This window comes from Cucurbita pepo, chromosome LG07 (genome assembly GCF_002806865.2).
Source record: "Cucurbita pepo subsp. pepo cultivar mu-cu-16 chromosome LG07, ASM280686v2, whole genome shotgun sequence".
Classification (NCBI taxonomy): Eukaryota; Viridiplantae; Streptophyta; class Magnoliopsida; order Cucurbitales; family Cucurbitaceae; genus Cucurbita; species Cucurbita pepo.
The window spans coordinates 2,514,430-2,532,687 of NC_036644.1; the positions used below are offsets into that span (position 1 = coordinate 2,514,430).

General features: G+C 36.5%; 3 protein-coding genes across 4 annotated transcripts in view; 2 read left to right on the forward strand and 1 right to left on the reverse strand.

The window, feature by feature from the left end:
• The window catches only part of LOC111798412 (cysteine protease RD19A-like), a 2,818-nt gene extending 1,769 nt beyond the window's left edge, over window positions 1–1,049 (reverse strand). Inside the window, exons 1-2 of the mRNA XM_023681535.1 lie at window positions 540–1,049; window positions 315–434 (exon numbers count right to left, since the gene is read on the reverse strand). Of these exons, the coding sequence (XP_023537303.1) occupies window positions 315–434; window positions 540–1,010 (591 nt within the window). The 5' untranslated portion in view covers window positions 1,011–1,049. The remainder of the gene's footprint in view (window positions 1–314; window positions 435–539) is intronic.
• Window positions 1,050–3,139: 2,090 nt separating this feature from the next.
• Window positions 3,140–8,724, forward strand: LOC111798413 (transcription initiation factor IIF subunit beta). The gene is made up of 6 exons (XM_023681537.1): window positions 3,140–3,539; window positions 5,020–5,128; window positions 7,459–7,589; window positions 7,687–7,761; window positions 7,848–7,997; window positions 8,285–8,724. The coding sequence occupies exons 1-6, from the start codon at window positions 3,345–3,347 to the stop codon at window positions 8,402–8,404; spliced, it is 780 nt and encodes a 259-aa protein (XP_023537305.1). The 5' UTR covers window positions 3,140–3,344; the 3' UTR covers window positions 8,405–8,724.
• A 5,967-nt stretch (window positions 8,725–14,691) lies between these two features.
• Window positions 14,692–17,998, forward strand: LOC111798305 (protein WALLS ARE THIN 1-like). 2 transcript variants are annotated; one of them, XM_023681365.1, is made up of 6 exons: window positions 14,692–14,937; window positions 15,022–15,084; window positions 15,167–15,283; window positions 16,273–16,703; window positions 17,205–17,355; window positions 17,560–17,998. In XM_023681365.1, exons 1-6 carry the CDS (start codon window positions 14,717–14,719, stop codon window positions 17,747–17,749), a joined length of 1,173 nt encoding a protein of 390 aa, XP_023537133.1. In that variant the 5' UTR covers window positions 14,692–14,716; the 3' UTR covers window positions 17,750–17,998. The 2 variants fall into 2 exon arrangements, with proteins under 2 accessions (XP_023537133.1, XP_023537134.1); XM_023681366.1 differs by having other exon boundaries at window positions 16,273–16,698; window positions 17,200–17,355.
• Window positions 17,999–18,258: the final 260 nt, after the last annotated feature.

The window sequence follows — 18,258 nt, forward strand, 5'->3', positions numbered from 1 at the left end:
TATATATATGATTTAGACATACATACACGCACATATGTATGTATATGCGTGTATATATATACACTTAAAATCTTGTAATTCATATATATTTTTTTCAGTTGATTAATTCCTACTCCAAATATAATTATTCATTTCTTTCCGGAAAAGTATTTTTAGTGAAGTATTCATTTATCGCGAACAGCGAATTACCAAAACGTCAACATGTTTCTCGTTAGATCCGTAAAATAAATTATAGTTTATAAGGTAATGAACAATCAGAAATTCAAACAAAAAGGCAATAAATCCAAGGCAGGGGATTAGGAATGGGAGCAAACCTCATGATCACAATCCACAAGCTGTTGCTCGCTCAAACTAACAAGATTTCCAGTTGACAAGAAATTAGCTCCCTCTAGCGCTCCAACAGCGCTAAAAGACCAGCACGAACCACAAGAACCCTAAATAATCAAGAACACACACTTCTCTCAGAAAAACGAAGAAATCAAAATCGGATGTCATCTATAGACTTATCTTGAACAAGTTCATTCCGAAATAACTCATACCTGATTTTTGACCGGCGTGACGGCACCGTGGTCGCGCCAATCGAAGTCGGAGGCTAGGTTATCGGTAGGAAGGATCGGCGCCTTCTGAGCATCGGCAGGAAGACGGAGCCGATTTACTCCAACGAAATTTTTACGGAACTCGTCCTCAGTGAGATCGGAGAACTGAGTAACGCCATGGACGGCGCCAGGATCGAGCTTCTGGTGGCGCTTGGCTTTGCGGAGATTAGCCTTGAAGATACGGAGCCTGTAATCGTGCTCCTCATCGGTAGCGTAGGTCTTTCCAAACTTCAGTTTGAAGTTCTGGAAGTGTTGCTCCGCTGTTAAGAGACGATCATCGGCTCCGGATACGACTTGACGAATCAGTAGATCGTCGTCTTCGGCGCCGTTGATTTGGTCGGAAGATTCGCCGTACGCTACCGTCGCCGATAGTAAAATGGCAAACGAGAGAGCGATTACAGTGAGGCGCTCCATTGGTACTGTGAAACAGGAATACGGATTTCGTGATATTTTGGGGCTTATCGACTACATATAAATGGAGAAATACCGCGATGGATTGAACGGCAACAGTGCTGCCACGTATCCGATTCTGATTGGCTCAGTTCCGTGCGAGTTTGAAACAAAATTGACGGATATTATATAAAAATAAAAATTATATCCATTTCTTCTATAAATAAATAATATCTTAATTTAAATTGAAATCAAATAATATTTTAAATAAAAAAATATGGTAATCATTATTCATTATTTCTAAATTAAAATATTAACACGGTTGAAACAGACTCGAACAAACTGAAAAAACCGACCAAACTGGTTGATCTACAAACTTTAGCTAATGCACGGTGCACACAGTTTCTTCAAAGTTGGTTTTTCTCGGACTGATGATTATACGTTCCTCTACAACAACAAGCGTTTTCCTTCGACATAACCAATAACTTATGTTACAAGCTCCCACCACGACCACTCGATCTTGAAAGTTTTTTATTTAAAAGCTAAAAAAAAAATTAAATAATTAAAAAATTTAAAACAAATTATTAAACATAAATAAGAAATAATAGAAAATAAGAGATATTTTTAGGTAGTCCAACTTGGAGATATAATTAATGGATAGACCGCGATGTGATTGGCAACCTTGATGCCACGTAGCGGTTCGGTTTGGTCCGAATGGAAAAATACAGTAACTGCAATGTCCGGTCCAAGAACAGATATTTTGGATAAAATATTAAAAAAAATATATCTCTAAAATCGATTATTTTTTAAATAATATTTTATGTTGAATTTTTTTAATAATACTTATAATCTTTTATAAATAGTTTAGAAATGTTATTAAATTAAAAAAAAAATTAATATGTTTGAATTTTTTTCAGGTTTTTTTTTCCTACTTTCTTCATTATTATTATTTATTTTACATTTATTCCTCTCATTTTTTTCCTTAATATTTTATAATTTATTATTATTATTATTGTTTATTCCAACATGTATAACTATAATAAAATAATTAAAAGAAACATCAAACTCGAGCGTGAATGTTTTTAAATTGGCCTCAATACGATCCTGGCAAACCTATTAATACGAAATATTTTATATATTTTTATTTGTCTCGGATCCATTCGAAGGGTTTGCTCACGAACCCGAAATCGAACCGATTCCGTTCGGGTCAAAAGAAATGAACTCAACCCTACCCGAAATGCTTATTCAGCCCACCCCACACACTTATAGTTCGGATTTGGTTGGTCTGGGTTATCGAATTGAATGTACACCTCTAATAACCATACTAACTCTTTATATTAAAATTTTGTATAATTTTATTAAAATCATCTATTTTAAAAAGCTAAATTAACATGCTTATTAATAAATGAAAATAAAATTAAAATTTAAGGAATATTATTGTTTTATCAATAATTATAAAATTTATAACTCATTTAATATAATTTATTCCACCCTAACACGTAGACTAAAGGTTTAGTATTGGAAGTTTGTATAATTTTATTAAAATAATTTATTTGAAAATAATTATTAAGATTTATTACAAAATAAACTCAAAAATCTAAATTTGTAATTACCCATATTGTTTTATTTGGGCTTTCTCTTTCCGGCTTTAAAAGCGCTGGCACATCGTCCCGCTGTCTGGTTCTGCTTTCCCTTTCGGGTTTACCTTTAAAGCTTTAAAAGTGGTGGCACATCGTCCGATATCCGGTTCTGATACGATTTGTAACGACCCACTTTCCCTTTCGAAGTTCCCCTAAAAGCTTTAAAAGTACTAGCACATCGTCTGGTGTTTGGTTTTGATATCATTTGTAACGACCAAGATTCACAGCTAATAGATATTGTCCTCTTTGGCCTTTTCATTTCGGGGTTCCCCTCAAGGCTTTAAAACGTCTGTTAGGAAAAGGTTTCATACCCTTATAAACCCTTATAAAAACCCTTATAAATAGTGGATGAGTCCATTGCATATGTAACCTAAATCTAAATATCATCTAAAGAATGTTCCTTGGGTTCAGAGCAATGATCAGAAGCGGTCGGTAACACAGTAAATCACAATCCCCACCACAAAAAAGTCAAAAATGGATACGAGGACGCTTATTTCAGTATCCAGATTAGAGCAGTTGTACGATAACTCTTCTGGTATCGATTGCGTAATATTAAAGCTCCTTCCGACCACCGCCTTCCAGTTCTTTAGGGTCCAGTCCAGTTCCGTCTACGGACTTTTACGCCTCCGTCGTCTCAACAAAAACAGAGTTGCAGAAATCTCGCCGGCGAAAGTTCAAACGTGAGAGAGAGGGAGAGAGATTCCGTAATCTGATAGATATGGAAGATGAGAACGGCGGCGGTAGTAGCAGTAACTTGGATACCGGGAAGGCGGATAGATCAGTGTGGCTGATGAAGTGCCCGTTGTTGGTCGCCAAGTCATGGCAGTCTCATCCTCCATCTGATCCTCTTCCTCTCGCTAAGGTCATTCTCTCTCTCGATCCTCTTCAATCCGACGAGTCCTCTTCTCTCCAGGTATTTTTAACAATTGATGTTTATGCGGCGAACTAATTAAACTCTTTCTCGAGTTTTCTCAGTAGGTTTAATTGTTGTTGGCTTTGAATCTCGTGAATTATATCGTTTCTGATTGTGAATTTGATCGAGACTTTGATTGTGGAAGGATAACCCTAGATTTTCTCTCGTTTGAACTTTGATCTTTTGGGAGGGGTAGCTTGAATCTATGATACTTTTTGCAAAGTTCTTTATTAGTTCATTTATCGTAATTACCGAGCATTGGCCTCAAATTGTGCAAGATTTAAGTCTTCTTTTGAACTATTTGAATCATGAATCTTAAATCTTCATGAAAGGTTGCGTACTCGGATAATATCTCCATTGGTTTGTGTTGTGAAACCTTGTTTTTTGGCTGTGGTTAAGGCCCTCACTTCCCTTGATGCGTTTGCTTGAAATCACATTTGTAAGGTTTTAAGTGTCCTAAAAGAGTTAACATCTTCACTTGGGAGTTCATTCACGGTGGTATTAACACTCGAGACAAATTAGAGCTAGGAACACTCTTTTCACTCTATGTTTGGTGCATGATGTGCAATGAAAGTGAAGGGACAAAGTACAGTTCCCCTTCGTCTTAGTTAACAAACATTTTGTCGGTGTTTTTCTCACTCGAAGAGATCACAAAAAGGCTTCTCAAATGGTGTTAATGACAAACAAATTATTATTACTAAGGATAGTGGAAAGGGTACACCATATTGAGGTGTTAAACTGAGCTTTCTCCCATATGTACTTCCAGTTCTTCTTCCTCCATCAAAATTATTGGAAGTTGTTTCTCTCCATATTGACCAGAGAGTGCTCATAACGCGTCCATATTGGATCCAAATACATTTCTTCGTTGGATGGCTCTTTCCCAACATGTGAGACACACATGTGAAACCCAATTAAATTGTAACTTTACAACAACTAACAAAAGAAGCTGATTGCAATACTCATCAAGTAAAAAAAACTGATTGATCAAATTAAAAGTTCAAGGGTATGATTGCAACATTTAACAAATTAAGGGGGCTAATTGATCAAATTGAAAGTTCAAGGGTGTGATTGTAACAAACTCCATAGTTCTGGGTGGTTCTGCAGTTTTTCCTTTTTGTATTGTTTGGCTCTACTCAATATTTTTTCGATTATATTAATGAAATTTTGGTTTTTCATCACAAAAAACAATCATTATGTGTTCTGTTATTTCTATGTCGCTGTTCTATATTTTCTGCTTTTTTTTTTCTTTTGCTTTGGTTAATTTTTTCTTTCCGTTGTTTGTGCTTGCCAGTTCTGTACTCTCTTAGTCTTTGTTGGGCTATACACTCTCAGATATACACATATGATGCATATATATAGAGGAAGCAAATTATTTATTTTACATATCCAGCAATGATGGTGACTGTAGCCTGTAGCTCATTATTTATTGTTTTTTTTTTCCGACACTATTTTCCCTTACATGCTTCAAAATGTACCCCAGTTCAAGATGGAGATGGCTGGAACTGAGACTGGAAACGTGCCAAAAAGTTTTTCCTTAAACATGTTCAAAGACTTTGTCCCCATGTGTGTCTTTTCTGAGGCAAGTCAAGGTGAGCATCATGATCCACATCTGAAATCCATTATTTATTTTTCCGGCGTTACTGTTATCCTGAATGTGGCTTTATAAGAATATCCCTGATTTCGAGAAGTGTTTCTTCCTGTTTTGGTTATTGGTTTCTGTTAAGAACATCAATTTTGACTGAGGTCTGTTAACAAACAGTAATAAAACATCAATTTTGACTGATGATGATGTAGATTCTTCATTTCATTTTTATTGCATTTGTATTTTCTTAAATAAAGAACAGGGAAATTCATTGAAACAAGAAGGGATAGAGCATAGAGGCCAGAAGGAAAAGGTATCCCTTTGCCAAGGTGGGTATAGACAGGCTTCTCCTTAAACTAACAAAAAAATGGTTACAAAAATTCCATAGAAGAAACACTCCAAATGGAGAGGCCACTGTGGGGTTAAATTTAGTCCTAAAAGTATCACCAAATGTCATATTGGCCCTTTTTGTCTAAATAGACAGTAAAAGTGCTCTACCTGTGGTTTTCAATAAGATTAGCTTTTAAGTCAATTCTATGAGAGCAGTTCTGGGAGCTAATCAGCAATATTGTTAGGGAACCAGAAATTGAGCCCAAAATTTTTCGGAAGGGATGCAACCTGTTAGTCACAAACTCGTAACGAATGAAAAACTGTTCTTTACCCCCATATTCTTTCTTATTTTTAGGACTGAGCGGAGATAATGGAGGAGATATTTTCTTGAGTTTTTTTAACTCTTTAATGCCTTGGATGATGGACCTGATATATGGAACTTTTTTTCTTTTTGGGAACTTGCCACCACAAATGCACGTTTTCAGTTGGATACTCAACTTAGACTTCATGCAATTGGATTCAAGTTGTTAAGTAGTTAAGTGCTCAATTTACAACAAATGAGCTGTTTCTTCAAGTCAGAGCCTGATCGTACTTAATTGGTTCCAGTGGTTCCTCTTCTCAATTTCTCTGTGAAAAAGGACCCCTTCAAATTAACATCCCTGCCTTGAGAATTCTCTCTTCAAATGTCTTTGATAAGAAATCTTTAGTATTTGGCATAGTATAAATTTTGGGGAGGAGGTTCTCTGTATACTAGTATTGGCTCTAATATCTTCCAGAAAACAAATTTTGTTCGATTCCAAACTTTGATAAATATGCATCTTTTCTCATAAAGATGAAGCTTCAAGGCATAACATCTATGGTTACCTCCAATTTTCCGTATGAATCACCCAAGAGAGTTGGAACCAAGTTTGCTCCAATGAACTCTCTTCTATAGGGCATTCTCCTCGTTTCCATGTGAATTTTATAGTCTTTCTTTGTCTCTAAGATTCCCAACCCCTATTCTTCCATAAGAAGGTGAGACTTGAGAGTCGTTGATTCCACTCTTCTTCCAAGTGAAGTCTCCCTTAGGGTTTTCTCCATACTTCTAGTCTATGAAAAGGCTTCTAAATAGGGAGCAATAATATTTTGGAATTGGATGGAGGGAGAACCATTTGAAATTTTATGTTCGTCAATCCAAGTTATTATTGTTGTTTTTTGCGGTAAATTTTATGTTCCTTTCAACACAGTCTAAATTCTCTCTGTTCCAATTTCAGAAAGCTTTCTGTAATCTTCCTGGATTGGGGCCCGGGCTCGTGTTTCCTTCCCTTTTGTAATTTGTCCTCTCTAAGGACTTCCCAACCAACTTCGTAGCCTTCATTTTATACAAGGAGTTAGCTGAATTTCTTGGTCTACTCACTATAATATATATATATATATTTTTTGTTTTGTTGGTGCATTTGCTGATGACCCACTTTCCGAAAAGAGATCTTGGATCTCTCTGCAATTTTCTTTGAAAATGTTGGGTTTTCATTCCTTTTCAACACTTCGGCACTTATACCGCATTGGCCTGATCTAGGGGGCTTTCAATTTACAAGTCTTTAGCTGCTTCATGGATACCCTCCTCCCCAATAGGTCCCTCTAGCCACTCACTTCAAGTTGAGAAAATGGCTCTGCAACAAACATTATGGAAGAGAGACCTCTTATTGTTGTTTGTCGAGGATAGCTTGCCAAAATAATCTATTGCGTTGTTCACTAACTCTTCTTCAACACTGATTTTTTACCTTTAACATCAATTGACAAAAGTATGTACCCTCGACCAAGCGGTCAAAGGTTCAAATCTCCCGCATATTTAAAAGTTATGGATAATGGTTTCTCCCACGAATCTTTCATAGAAATCAGCTTGAAAACTATTTGCTTCAAGTTAGAATGAAGATGCATGCACAGAAATCAGCTCATGAATTATCATTTTGATTGTTCGTTATTGAATTTGACTCTTTAAAGATTACTCCAAAAAAAATTCTTTTGTAGGTAAGATGTCAATGGAAGGGAAGGTAGAACATAAATTCGATATGAAGCCTCATAGTGAAAATCTTGAAATGTACGGGAAATTGTGCCGTGAAAGGACAAACAAGTCCATGGTCAAGAATAGACAAATTCAAGTACATCATCAAAACCCCTTTTCTTCCATACTTCCCTTTTAGCATTCCATGTTTGCTATCAATTTTACATTTTAAGTTTGCTTTATGTGGTGGTAAGGTGATAGACAACGACCGTGGGGTGCATATGAGGCCAATGCCTGGTATGGTGGGTTTGATCAGTTCAACTTCAAAGGTACATCTTTTCTCTGCTTTTACTTTCATCGTTTTTCTGAACTTTCGTGTTCGAAGTATGATTCTATGATTAATCATTTATGGCAGGATAAGAGGAAGGTGGCGCCAGTTAAACAACCAGAAGTAAAAAGAACTAGAAGGGATCGTGGGGAACTGGAAGATATAATGTTCAAGCTATTTGAAAGACAGCCGAATTGGGCCCTAAAGCAGCTAGTCCAAGAGACTGATCAACCTGCAGTATGTCTATTCATCATTTCCTCATTTATCAATGTTTTTGAAAAAATATTATGCTTTTTCGGACGATATTGACTGAGAAGATCGGCATATTACCCTCTTGACATACACGAGACACCATACAACCTTCCCTTCCCCAAAACTCAAAACTTCATTATAGATCAAAAAACATAAGAGATTATAAATTTTGTGGTTATATAAAATGTTCATCATATTTGTTCTAGGCTTTTGTGTTATATGTAAAAGGATGTCAGAGTGCTCAAAACAATTGGTGTGCCTTCTCTATGCAGCAATTCTTGAAAGAGATACTGAATGAGCTTTGTGTCTACAACAAAAGAGGGACTAATCAAGGAACCTACGAGCTTAAGCCCGAATACAAGAAATCGGTCGAGGATACCGGCGGAGACTAGGTTCGTTTTCGACTGTATCATTTTATACATTCCCTTCTCTTTGGGGTAGGTGGAAACGATCTGGAATAAATCTGCCAATTAAGAAGAAAAAAAGAAAGGATTTTGCTTTTGTTATAATTTCATGGGAGGGAAAGATGGGAGGATGAAATGAAATAATTGATAGGCAGCTTTATACTGAAGTGAAACCAAAGGTGAAATGAAAGTTGGGGGGAAGTTCTTATGTCATGTTTATGCATATTACGTACATGGTCGGAAGTTGCTAAATGTATCTGTATAATGACTTTTATGAGCATGCCAAGATCTTGATTGATTGTTCATTATCTTAAAATTTGCTATAGTTTCTTCAAGAATTTGCTATTTGATTGGCTGTTTGATTTGAAAATATATCTCATACTTGTTCATATGAGATATTTAGGCTGTGTTTGGTTGGTCATTTGATTCTTTTCTTTGAAAATTAGGAATTTAGGGTCCGTTTGATAGTGTTTTCGTTGCCCGTTTCTCGTTTCTCGTTTCTCGTTTCTCGTTTCTCGTTTCTCGTTTCTCGTTTCTTGTTTCTTGTTTCTTTGTCTTTTGTTAAGAAAAATAGGAGTTTTCTTGTTATTTACTTTTAATGAAAAAAATGAAACGGGAACATGTTTAGGGTAGAGTAGAATTGGATTAGATTGTAACTTTATTTGTAGGTTGGTTGGATTGACTCAACAAAAAAGAAGTCAACCTACTCGTAACTTGAACGCGGAAAGAAAAAAAACTAATTGAACCCAACTTTTATGGTTTGACAATCTAGATTGGTCGAATTCTTGGGTCATATGTATGCTTGATGACGACCCTAATATTCTTATGTGACCGGGTCATGCTACTTACTCCTCACTTTTGAGAGTGAAAATTATCCATCACGGACAAACACGAGTCCTTTCAGCATGTTTTGTCTTCTCTCACATGTTTCTTAGAAAGATTTTTAAAAAAATCACACGACATAAAATTGCCTTGAAACAAAACATGCAAGTTTGGAATTTCAATGATTGAGCCACCGAAAAAAAAGGATGTACATTGGTGGTATATAAGTGACTTTCAATCATTTTAAACTTTTTTTAGTCATCCAATACTCATGATCGTTTTCATTCATGTTTAATTCTGATTCATTCATGTACCTTTTTTTTACTTAAGTACAGATGACAGCAATTTGCAAACTCTAATCCGAGCCTTGTGTAGGGAACAAATTATAATTTGCATGGCTTTTCTCCGTAATAAACTCTGTTCAAACTTGACATCATGACACCACCCATTTATCATAGATCGAAAAGGGACTTAAAACGGTGGAGGCTCATTGAGTGGGTGTTTGAATACTCCATTATAGTAATGTTTCATTCCAACTAATGTGTCAATTCTCACTTTAACACATTTTCAACTAAGATTCCAATTCATCTACACCCCCAAATCCCCGCTTCTAACGGGGCATAGAATTCCCATTTAGACTCAGAATGTGAGAGGAAGTGGAGAAAGGTGTCAACTAAACAGATTTAAAGACGGGATTATATACTTCATTTCCGTCAAATCTCCACCCGTATTATGAAATATTATTGGATTTATTAGAATATTATACATTGGAAAATAAAAACTATCTATTAAAAATGGGAAAATTCTATCCAGAGAATCCAATCTTCGTGAATCTTCCATAGAGAATCTCCACCTCGATCATGCAAAAATAAATGAAAATTTTCGAGGGGATGAGAGAGTTGAAATAGGAGATGAGAACGAGAAAAAGGAAGGGTTCCTAGTCTCACTCTACCCTGTGAACATCTCTAATTATGTGTAGAAAACTGTTCGAGATTGAGAAAAAAGTGATAAATTACAATCTATTGGTCATGTTATCCTAAATTAATTCATATTTTTCTTTAGGAGACGTAAATCACGACATTATTTAGCTGAGAAATTGACGATTTGGTAAAAAAAAATTGAGTGCTTATATTATAAATACGCTCCGATTAATTCTCACATTAGAACCATTTGTCGTGAATATTGACGTGACAGGATAAATCTTTAAAAAAGATACGAATGTTGGTTTTGATGACACATTCGAGGAGAGATATAGCCACGCTCATCTTCTTCTTCCACTACCAAAGAGATGATTGTGACAAGAGCCATAATCCACAAACAAAAACTATGTATTGTACGCTTTTGACGAGCTTGAGAAAGAGAAGTACCATTTGTTCGGAGATTAGGCTTTCTTAATATAAACGTAATAGTCGGTGGCTTGCAAATTGTAGCTACCCATAACATTTCAGGGACAGTTTATAACTATTATTGTCACCTAGGGATCCATTTTATTCGCGCGGTCGAGGAACCACCCCGAAGGAGGAGGGAATTCCTCGTTTAGACAGGGGATGGAGAGGGAGTGGAGAATATTTTTTCACTGTTAGATAAATGAAGTCAGGGGCGAGATTATAGTCCCCGTCCTCACCCCCGCCTCACTTAAGCTAAGTTATGAAAATTGTAAATGAAACCCATTACGGAGAAAATGACATGAAAACAAACCCAATTCTTTAAAACAATTAAACGAAACCAAACAACTCAATTCCTTTTGTCTTTTTCTCCCGAACTCAACTCTTAAATACGAAAACGCCGACCTAACCATCTCTTTTTGCCACAATAAAAAGCACAAACTCCCACGTAAATTTATAATAACTTTACCTCAGCTTAACCTAAACGCGTCAAAAGAGGTTCGATGTTGCTCGAGTATGAATCATTACAAAGAGCACGAAACGAAAGCTTCTCTATATAATCTTCCAACCAATAGTCCCATTTAGGGTTTGTTGGTTCATACGTCTAATTCTTTGTCTAAGACATCATCCAAACATGTTCTAGTAGCTGCCCTTAACTTGTCGGCCAGTGAACCTAGCCAATGCCTTGCTTACTCCATTGCTTATTGGACGTCCTTACCATGTCCCTATCACTTTAGGGTAAGATAAAGAATGAAAGAGAAGCCCATGAAAAAACCACTAACAAATGCCCATTACGTGCCTTGAATTATAGTTGCAAAGTACCGAACCCTAACCCTAACCCTAACCCTAACCCGAACCCTAACCCTAACCCTAACCTATTATTATTCTGATTCTAAGTGGACCAGGAATCGTATTTGAGGTGTTAAACGTTGACATCAACAAAGACGTTTGAAGTTTTTTTGATCTTATGAAGATAATGATGAAAATATTGATATCGATCTGTATCTCGAAAAGAGATACGTGAAATGTCATGTTAGAGACACATCAGGGTTTGAGATTATGATTGCAAATAAACTACCAAACCCTAACCCTAACCCTAACCCTGGACCTAACCCTAACCATAGTCTATTATTGTTCTAACTCTATATCTCTACGATTCGAGTCCAGATTCAACATCTGATGGCTCTGATATTTTCCTGCGACATAGTTACGTTACTTACTCCTCAATTCTCACAAACCAACATGAGTCCTTCCAACATGTCTTGTTCAAACTCACATGCATCTTAGAAAAATTTCAAAGAGGTCACCGAACATAGAATTTCTCTAAGCAAAACACGCTTAATTATGATTGAGCCACCGACAAAGAAGGTGCACATTGTTCGTATACATAGTAACTTTCAATTCTTTTAAGTATTTCTCAATCATTCGATCATCAGGATCTCTCTAATTCAGATGATTCTTAGTTCATTCATGTACCCCTCATTTATTGGAACGTCACATTTACCGTAAATTAAACTATATTAATTAGTCAAAAAAATTAATTAAATTAATTTTCCTTGTTAAATAGCTACAAATGTGGTTGGGAGAAATTAAAGGCATGTTTGGAGAAAAATGAACAAAAATCCATTTGCATTCAATTTGGTTATTGATTTTGTTCCCTAAAATGGAGAAATAAGCATGCAATTTTAATTAATCAATGCTTATTATTATTATCTTATAACAACATAATTATTGCTAATTATTCACTTTAATTTTAATTACCTCTGCGCCTTTCATTATTACTCCCCAACATCTTACTTTTACCTTTTCCTTTCAAGGTAAAAATTAACGTTAATGAAAACAATTATCGTTCCCTTTTCTGGTTGACGTAGGACCCCACATCCACCTTGCTTTGGAACCCAGCGTCCTTGTTGGCACACTACCTCGTGTCTAAGCCCCTTCAGGACTCAGTCTTTTCACTGACATATCACTCGGTGTCTAGCTCTAATATCATTTGTAATACCTCAAGCCCACGGTTAGAAGATAGTGTTCTCTTTGGACTTTTCCTTGCAGGCTTCCTTTCAAGGTTTTTAAAACGGGTTTGCTAGAGAGAGGTTTCCACACCCTTATAAACAATGTTTCGTTTTTCTCTCCGACCGATTTGGGATCTCACACATTCTATTTTCAAGATTGCTCTCATTCGGATGTGATCTCGATTCATTCATGTATTACTCTATCTGTGTCGCAAAATTTTACTATAAGCATGAATCCCTGGAAGATTATGGGGAGGTTAAAAACTTCCCCGAACTCGAAAAAAAAAATTATTATATGGTTCAAATATTTGATAATATAATATTTTAATTATGATTATTTTTTTATATTTAAAAAAGAAAATGAATTTAAGAGAAAAAAAAAAACTATAATAGCTGTCGGGCGTGTGAGTGTGAGGGCCGACCGACCAACCCGAGTCAAAGAGAAGACAAAATTGAATGAAAACATTCACAACTGGCTTGGTCGGGCCGGTGTCCGACCGGTTCATGCGCTCCCAATACCAAATACTCTCTTTTATAATTAAAAAAAAAAAAAAAAAAANTTAAAATAAATAATTTCCATAAATAAAAAAGCTCTTTTTTAATCATCAAAATATCTGATATATTATTATTATTATTATTTTCATATATGTTTATTATTTTTATTATATATATATATAGAAAAAAAAATATATATATATATATATAGTGATTAAATAATAATTTTTTTCGTTATTTAATGGCTAAATTATAATTTAATTATTTGTATTATTAAGATTTAAAATAATAAGAGCATGCATGGAGTGCCCACCACCGGCGCTCGTGCGCGTAACGCTATTTTGTTCATTCTTTACTTTTTATTTTATTTTTTTCATATTATTATTTATTATTTGTTTTATTTTAATATTTTAATATTTTTTTATCCATGACCAAACACACTTAATCGTCATTAATTCCATTATTCCTCTTCTCCTCCTTCCTCTCTCCTTCCTCACATTTTTTATATTTAAAAAAAAAAATTATAAATTTTTCATAATATCATAATTTAAATAATATTTAAGAATTTATTTAATATTTTTTAAAGTTAAAAATTTATCCACAAAAATAAATTTAGATTTATGTAGAAAAGTCCGTGAGCTAAATTTATTGTGAGATCCATAAAAAGAACCAAACATTTCTTATAATAGTGTGGAAACCTGTTCCTATAGACATGTTTTACAAGTGTGAAACTGACAACGAAAGGTAATGGACAAAAATAGACAATATCTCTAGTGAGTGGACAATTTTGAGTCGGACACTGTGTTCTAGTAGTCTGGGCGAGTAAACAATATCTACAGTTAGTTTGGGTCAAAGTGGACAATATATGCTACTAGTTTGGGTGAAGATGGACTAGTCTGAGTCAAAGTGAACAATATCTACGGCTAGTTTGGGTCAAGACTAGTCTGAGTCAAAGTGAACAATATCTACGGCTAGTTTGGGTCAAAGTAAACAAGGTTGGTTAGTAATTTATGGTTAGTGGACAATATTTGCTACCAGTTTGGTCCAAAGTGGACAATAATATCTGCTAATAATTTAGGGTTAAAGTACACAATATTTACGAGCAATTTGGGTTGTGGACAATATCGGCCAGTAATTTAAGGTTAAAGTGGACAATGTCTATCAGCAGTTTGAGCTAGAGTGGACAATATCTGCTGGCAGTTTAGGCTAAAGTGGACAATATCTACTGGCCGTTTGAGTTAAAGTGGATAATATCTACTAGCCGTTTGAACTAAAGTGGACAATATCTACTGGCCGTTTGAGCTAAAGTGACAATATCTACTGGCAATTTGGGCTAAAGTGGACGATATCTACTGGCAATTTGGGCTAAAGTGGACGATATTTGTTATAACTTGGACTAAGGTGAACAATATCTACTAGCAATTTAGGTTAAATCAGACAATATTTGATAGCGGTGGGCTTGAACCGTCTTTTTGATCCCATAAAGTACACCCAACTCTTCCCCTCTCCATATATATACCTCACCATTACCTCTTATTTTCTTCATCCATCACCACCGTCATCTCCTTCTTCTTCAAGCTCCATCAATGGCGGACACGGGCTCGGTCTCGAACAAGAGAATGTCGTGTTCGATCCCCGAGAGGTTCCAGCTCCACGCCGCCATGTTAGCCTTACAATTCGGCTACGCCGGCTTCCATGTCGTCTCTAGAGCTGCCCTGAATATGGGCATTAGTAAACTCGTCTTTCCTGTCTATCGAAACGTCATCGCTTTGATCCTCCTCCTTCCCTTTGCATATTTCATGGAAAAGTAATTTAACTTTAGATAATACTCCATTGTAAGCTGATTTAACAGTTTTACAGCGTTGTTTTTACTGTGCTTTTGTGTGGGCAGGAAGGATAGGCCTGCGCTTACTCTCAACTTTGTTCTTCAGTTCTTCCTCCTCGCTCTCGTTGGGTAATTAAAAGTGAAAAAAAAGGTAATTTTAATCTTGTGGGATTGGTTTAAATCACTAATGATTGTGTTTTTACGTCGGCAGAATTACTGCAAATCAAGGGTTTTACCTGTTGGGTTTGGATAATACTTCCCCAACCTTTGCTTCTGCTATTCAGAATTCTGTCCCTGCCATTACTTTCCTCATGGCTGTTCTTCTCCGGTACGAAATTATTCAATGAAGCTACTACAATTTTCGTTCACGAGAATTTAATAAACTAAATTATATAATATATAAATAATACTTCGTTCTCCTCTCCAACCGACGTGGGATCTCACAATCCATCTCCGATCGGGGTACAGTGTCCTTGTTGGCACACCACCCCTCGTGTCAACCCTCTTCCCCAACTGACGTGGGATCTCACAATTCACCTCTCTATGGAGTTCAGCGCTGACACTCGTTCCCTTCTCTAAGCGATGTGGGCCCTCCCAATTCACCCTCATTTGAGACTCAGCGTCCTTGTTGGCACACACCTCTTTTGGAGTTCAGCGTCCTCGCTGACACTCGGTCTCTTCTCTAAGCGATGTGGGCCCCTCCAATTCACCCCTTTCAAGACCCAGCGTCCTTGTTGGCATACACCTCATTGTGGAGTTCAGCGTCATCGTTGGCACTCGTTCCCTTCTCTAAGCGATTTGGGCCCCTCAATTCACCCCCCTTCGGTACCTAACGTCCTTGTTGGCACACTGTCTCATGTCCACCCTCCTTGGGGACTCAGCTTCCTCGCTAGCACATCGCTCGGTGTTTGATTCTGATACCATGTATAACGGTCCAAGCCCACTGCTAACCGATATTGTCTTTTTTGGGTTTTGTTTAGGTTTGTTTGGATAAGTATTTATGTTTTAGGTCTGGTTCTTAAAATTAAGCCTCATTTTCTATTCACTTTCAATCAATATTTTAAAAATAAATCAAATTATTTTAAAAATTAAATTGTGGTATGATAATTATTTGATTTTTATTTTCTAAAATTAAGCTTAATACTTTGTGATCTACTTTTTATCTATATTTTAAAAAATTAGCAAAAATTAATAAATAAATAAAAAAATTGAAGTCAACCCATGATTTTATTAAACTTTTTTTTCTTTTTTATTTAATTTAACCTTAAATTAACAACGAATTATTTCTCAATATTAATTCTTATTTTTTCCCAACAGGATAGAACAAGTTCGACTAAAGCGGAAAGATGGCATAGCGAAGGTGGTAGGGACTCTATGCTGCGTGGCCGGAGCGACGGTGATCACATTATACAAAGGCCCCGCTGTCTACAGCCCGGCGACGACAATAACGGTGCAGAGCACGGCGGGGAAGCTGATGGGGCCGGGAATGTTCCCGTCACTAGGCGACGCAAAGGGCAAAAGCTGGACGTTAGGGTGCGTGTACTTGTTCGGACACTGCTTGTCGTGGTCGGCGTGGCTGGTTCTACAAGCTCCGGTGCTGAAAAAGTACCCAGCTCGACTCTCCGTCACGTCATTCACTTGCTTTTTTGGCCTCGTCCAATTCTTCATCATCGCTACCGCGTTCGAGCGCGATGCTCAGGCTTGGCTCTTCCACTCCGACGCCGAAGCCTTCAGCATTGTTTATGCAGTGAGTAAAAATTGTTGGGAGGGAGTCATACATTGAGTATTGGTAAAAGTCATGAGAGTTTATCCTTAAAGTTGACAATATTATATCATTGTGAAGAGTCGTTATTCCTAACATGGTATCAGAGTCATGCCATTAACTTAGCCATTTCAATAGAATCCTCGAGTGTCGAACAAAGGGTGTACTTTGTTCGATGACTCTAAAGGAGTCGAGCCTCGATTAAAGGGGGATTGTTCGAACACTCCATAGACTCTAGGAGAGACTTTATAGTGTACTTTGTTCGAGAAGAGGATGGTTGGGAGGGAGTCCTATATTGGCTAGGGCTCCATAGGCATCAGGGGAGGCTCTATAGTATACTTAGTTCGAGAGGAGGATTGTTGGAAAGGGGTCACACATTAGCTAATTTATACATCTCTATTAGTACGAGGTCTTCTAGTAGTAAAACCACTAGAATTTATGTTCAAACGGTATAATATCATACTATTATAAAGAGTCGTGATTGCAGGGGTGGTGGCTTCCGGGATAGCGTTCGCCGTACAGATATGGTGCATTGACAGAGGTGGTCCGGTCTTTGTGGCTGTCTACCAACCGGTTCAGACCTTCGTGGTTGCTCTCATGGCTTCCTTCGCTTTGGGTGAAGAGTTTTACTTGGGAGGGTGCGTCCCCTTTCTCTGTATCTTTCTTTCTTTTAATCTCCACCGTCCATTTTTTCTGACACGATCATCACATCATAAATTTTGTCGTTAAGAATATTTTTGTATTTATTTTGAGAGTTTTAAGAATATAATTAAAAAAATTTAAAATTTAAATGTATTTTAAAAATAAAATATATTTGATTAAGCATGGGGTTGGATGTACAGGATCATAGGGGCGGTGCTAATTATATCGGGACTATACCTTGTGCTGTGGGGCAAGAGCGAAGAGAAGAAGCTCTTATTGGAATGGGCAGTAATCCAGTCTACTCCGGACCATGTTACCAGCAGAACAAGCGGCCACATCAAGCCGTCTCTTAACCAGCCACTCCTGCATCCTACGGCTGAAAATGTTTGACTTGCCTTAGAAAAAACACATACCCAACTTTTGACTCCCTTAAGACACGTGTTCTTTTACCACAACAAGCTTCTTTCTTCTAGAAGGAAGAGGAAATAGATGGTGGGGCCAGGGGTAATATTGTGATTATCCAAAGTGTGGGGACCACAGATCCCAAAACCGCCATTATATATATATGTATATATATATATATATATATATATTCATATATGCTTTGTATTGTTAAATTAATGGTTTGATTTAAGGTCACAATTTTTTTTTTTTATTTATGTTTTGATGAGGTGAATTATATTTTAATTTTAAATTATTACTGTGACGAAAAATTATTTACTTTTACCTGTTAGATCACCGATCAATTCGGGAAGTTAAATTTTGGGAGTTTGGATAAATTTAATTATATTAATACCACTTTGGGAGTCACAATAACACTTTTACAATAGAGATGAATGGGTAGACGGTTTCTTTCTCCTCCCCAACTGATATGAGATCTTACAATCCATCTCCTTTCG

Excerpts from the sequence above, each read along its gene's own strand:
- LOC111798413 (XM_023681537.1), top strand. The coding sequence starts at position 3,345 with ATGGAAGATGAGAACGGCGGCGGTAGTAGCAGTAACTTGGATACCGGG. Across the intron at positions 5,129-7,458 it reads CTTTTCTGAGGCAAGTCAAG|GTAAGATGTCAATGGAAGGG; the intron begins GTGAGCATCATG and ends ATTCTTTTGTAG. Across the intron at positions 7,762-7,847 it reads TGATCAGTTCAACTTCAAAG|GATAAGAGGAAGGTGGCGCC; the intron begins GTACATCTTTTC and ends CATTTATGGCAG.
- LOC111798305 (XM_023681365.1), top strand. The coding sequence starts at position 14,717 with ATGGCGGACACGGGCTCGGTCTCGAACAAGAGAATGTCGTGTTCGATC. Across the intron at positions 15,284-16,272 it reads CTCATGGCTGTTCTTCTCCG|GATAGAACAAGTTCGACTAA; the intron begins GTACGAAATTAT and ends TTTTCCCAACAG. Across the intron at positions 17,356-17,559 it reads GAAGAGTTTTACTTGGGAGG|GATCATAGGGGCGGTGCTAA; the intron begins GTGCGTCCCCTT and ends TTGGATGTACAG.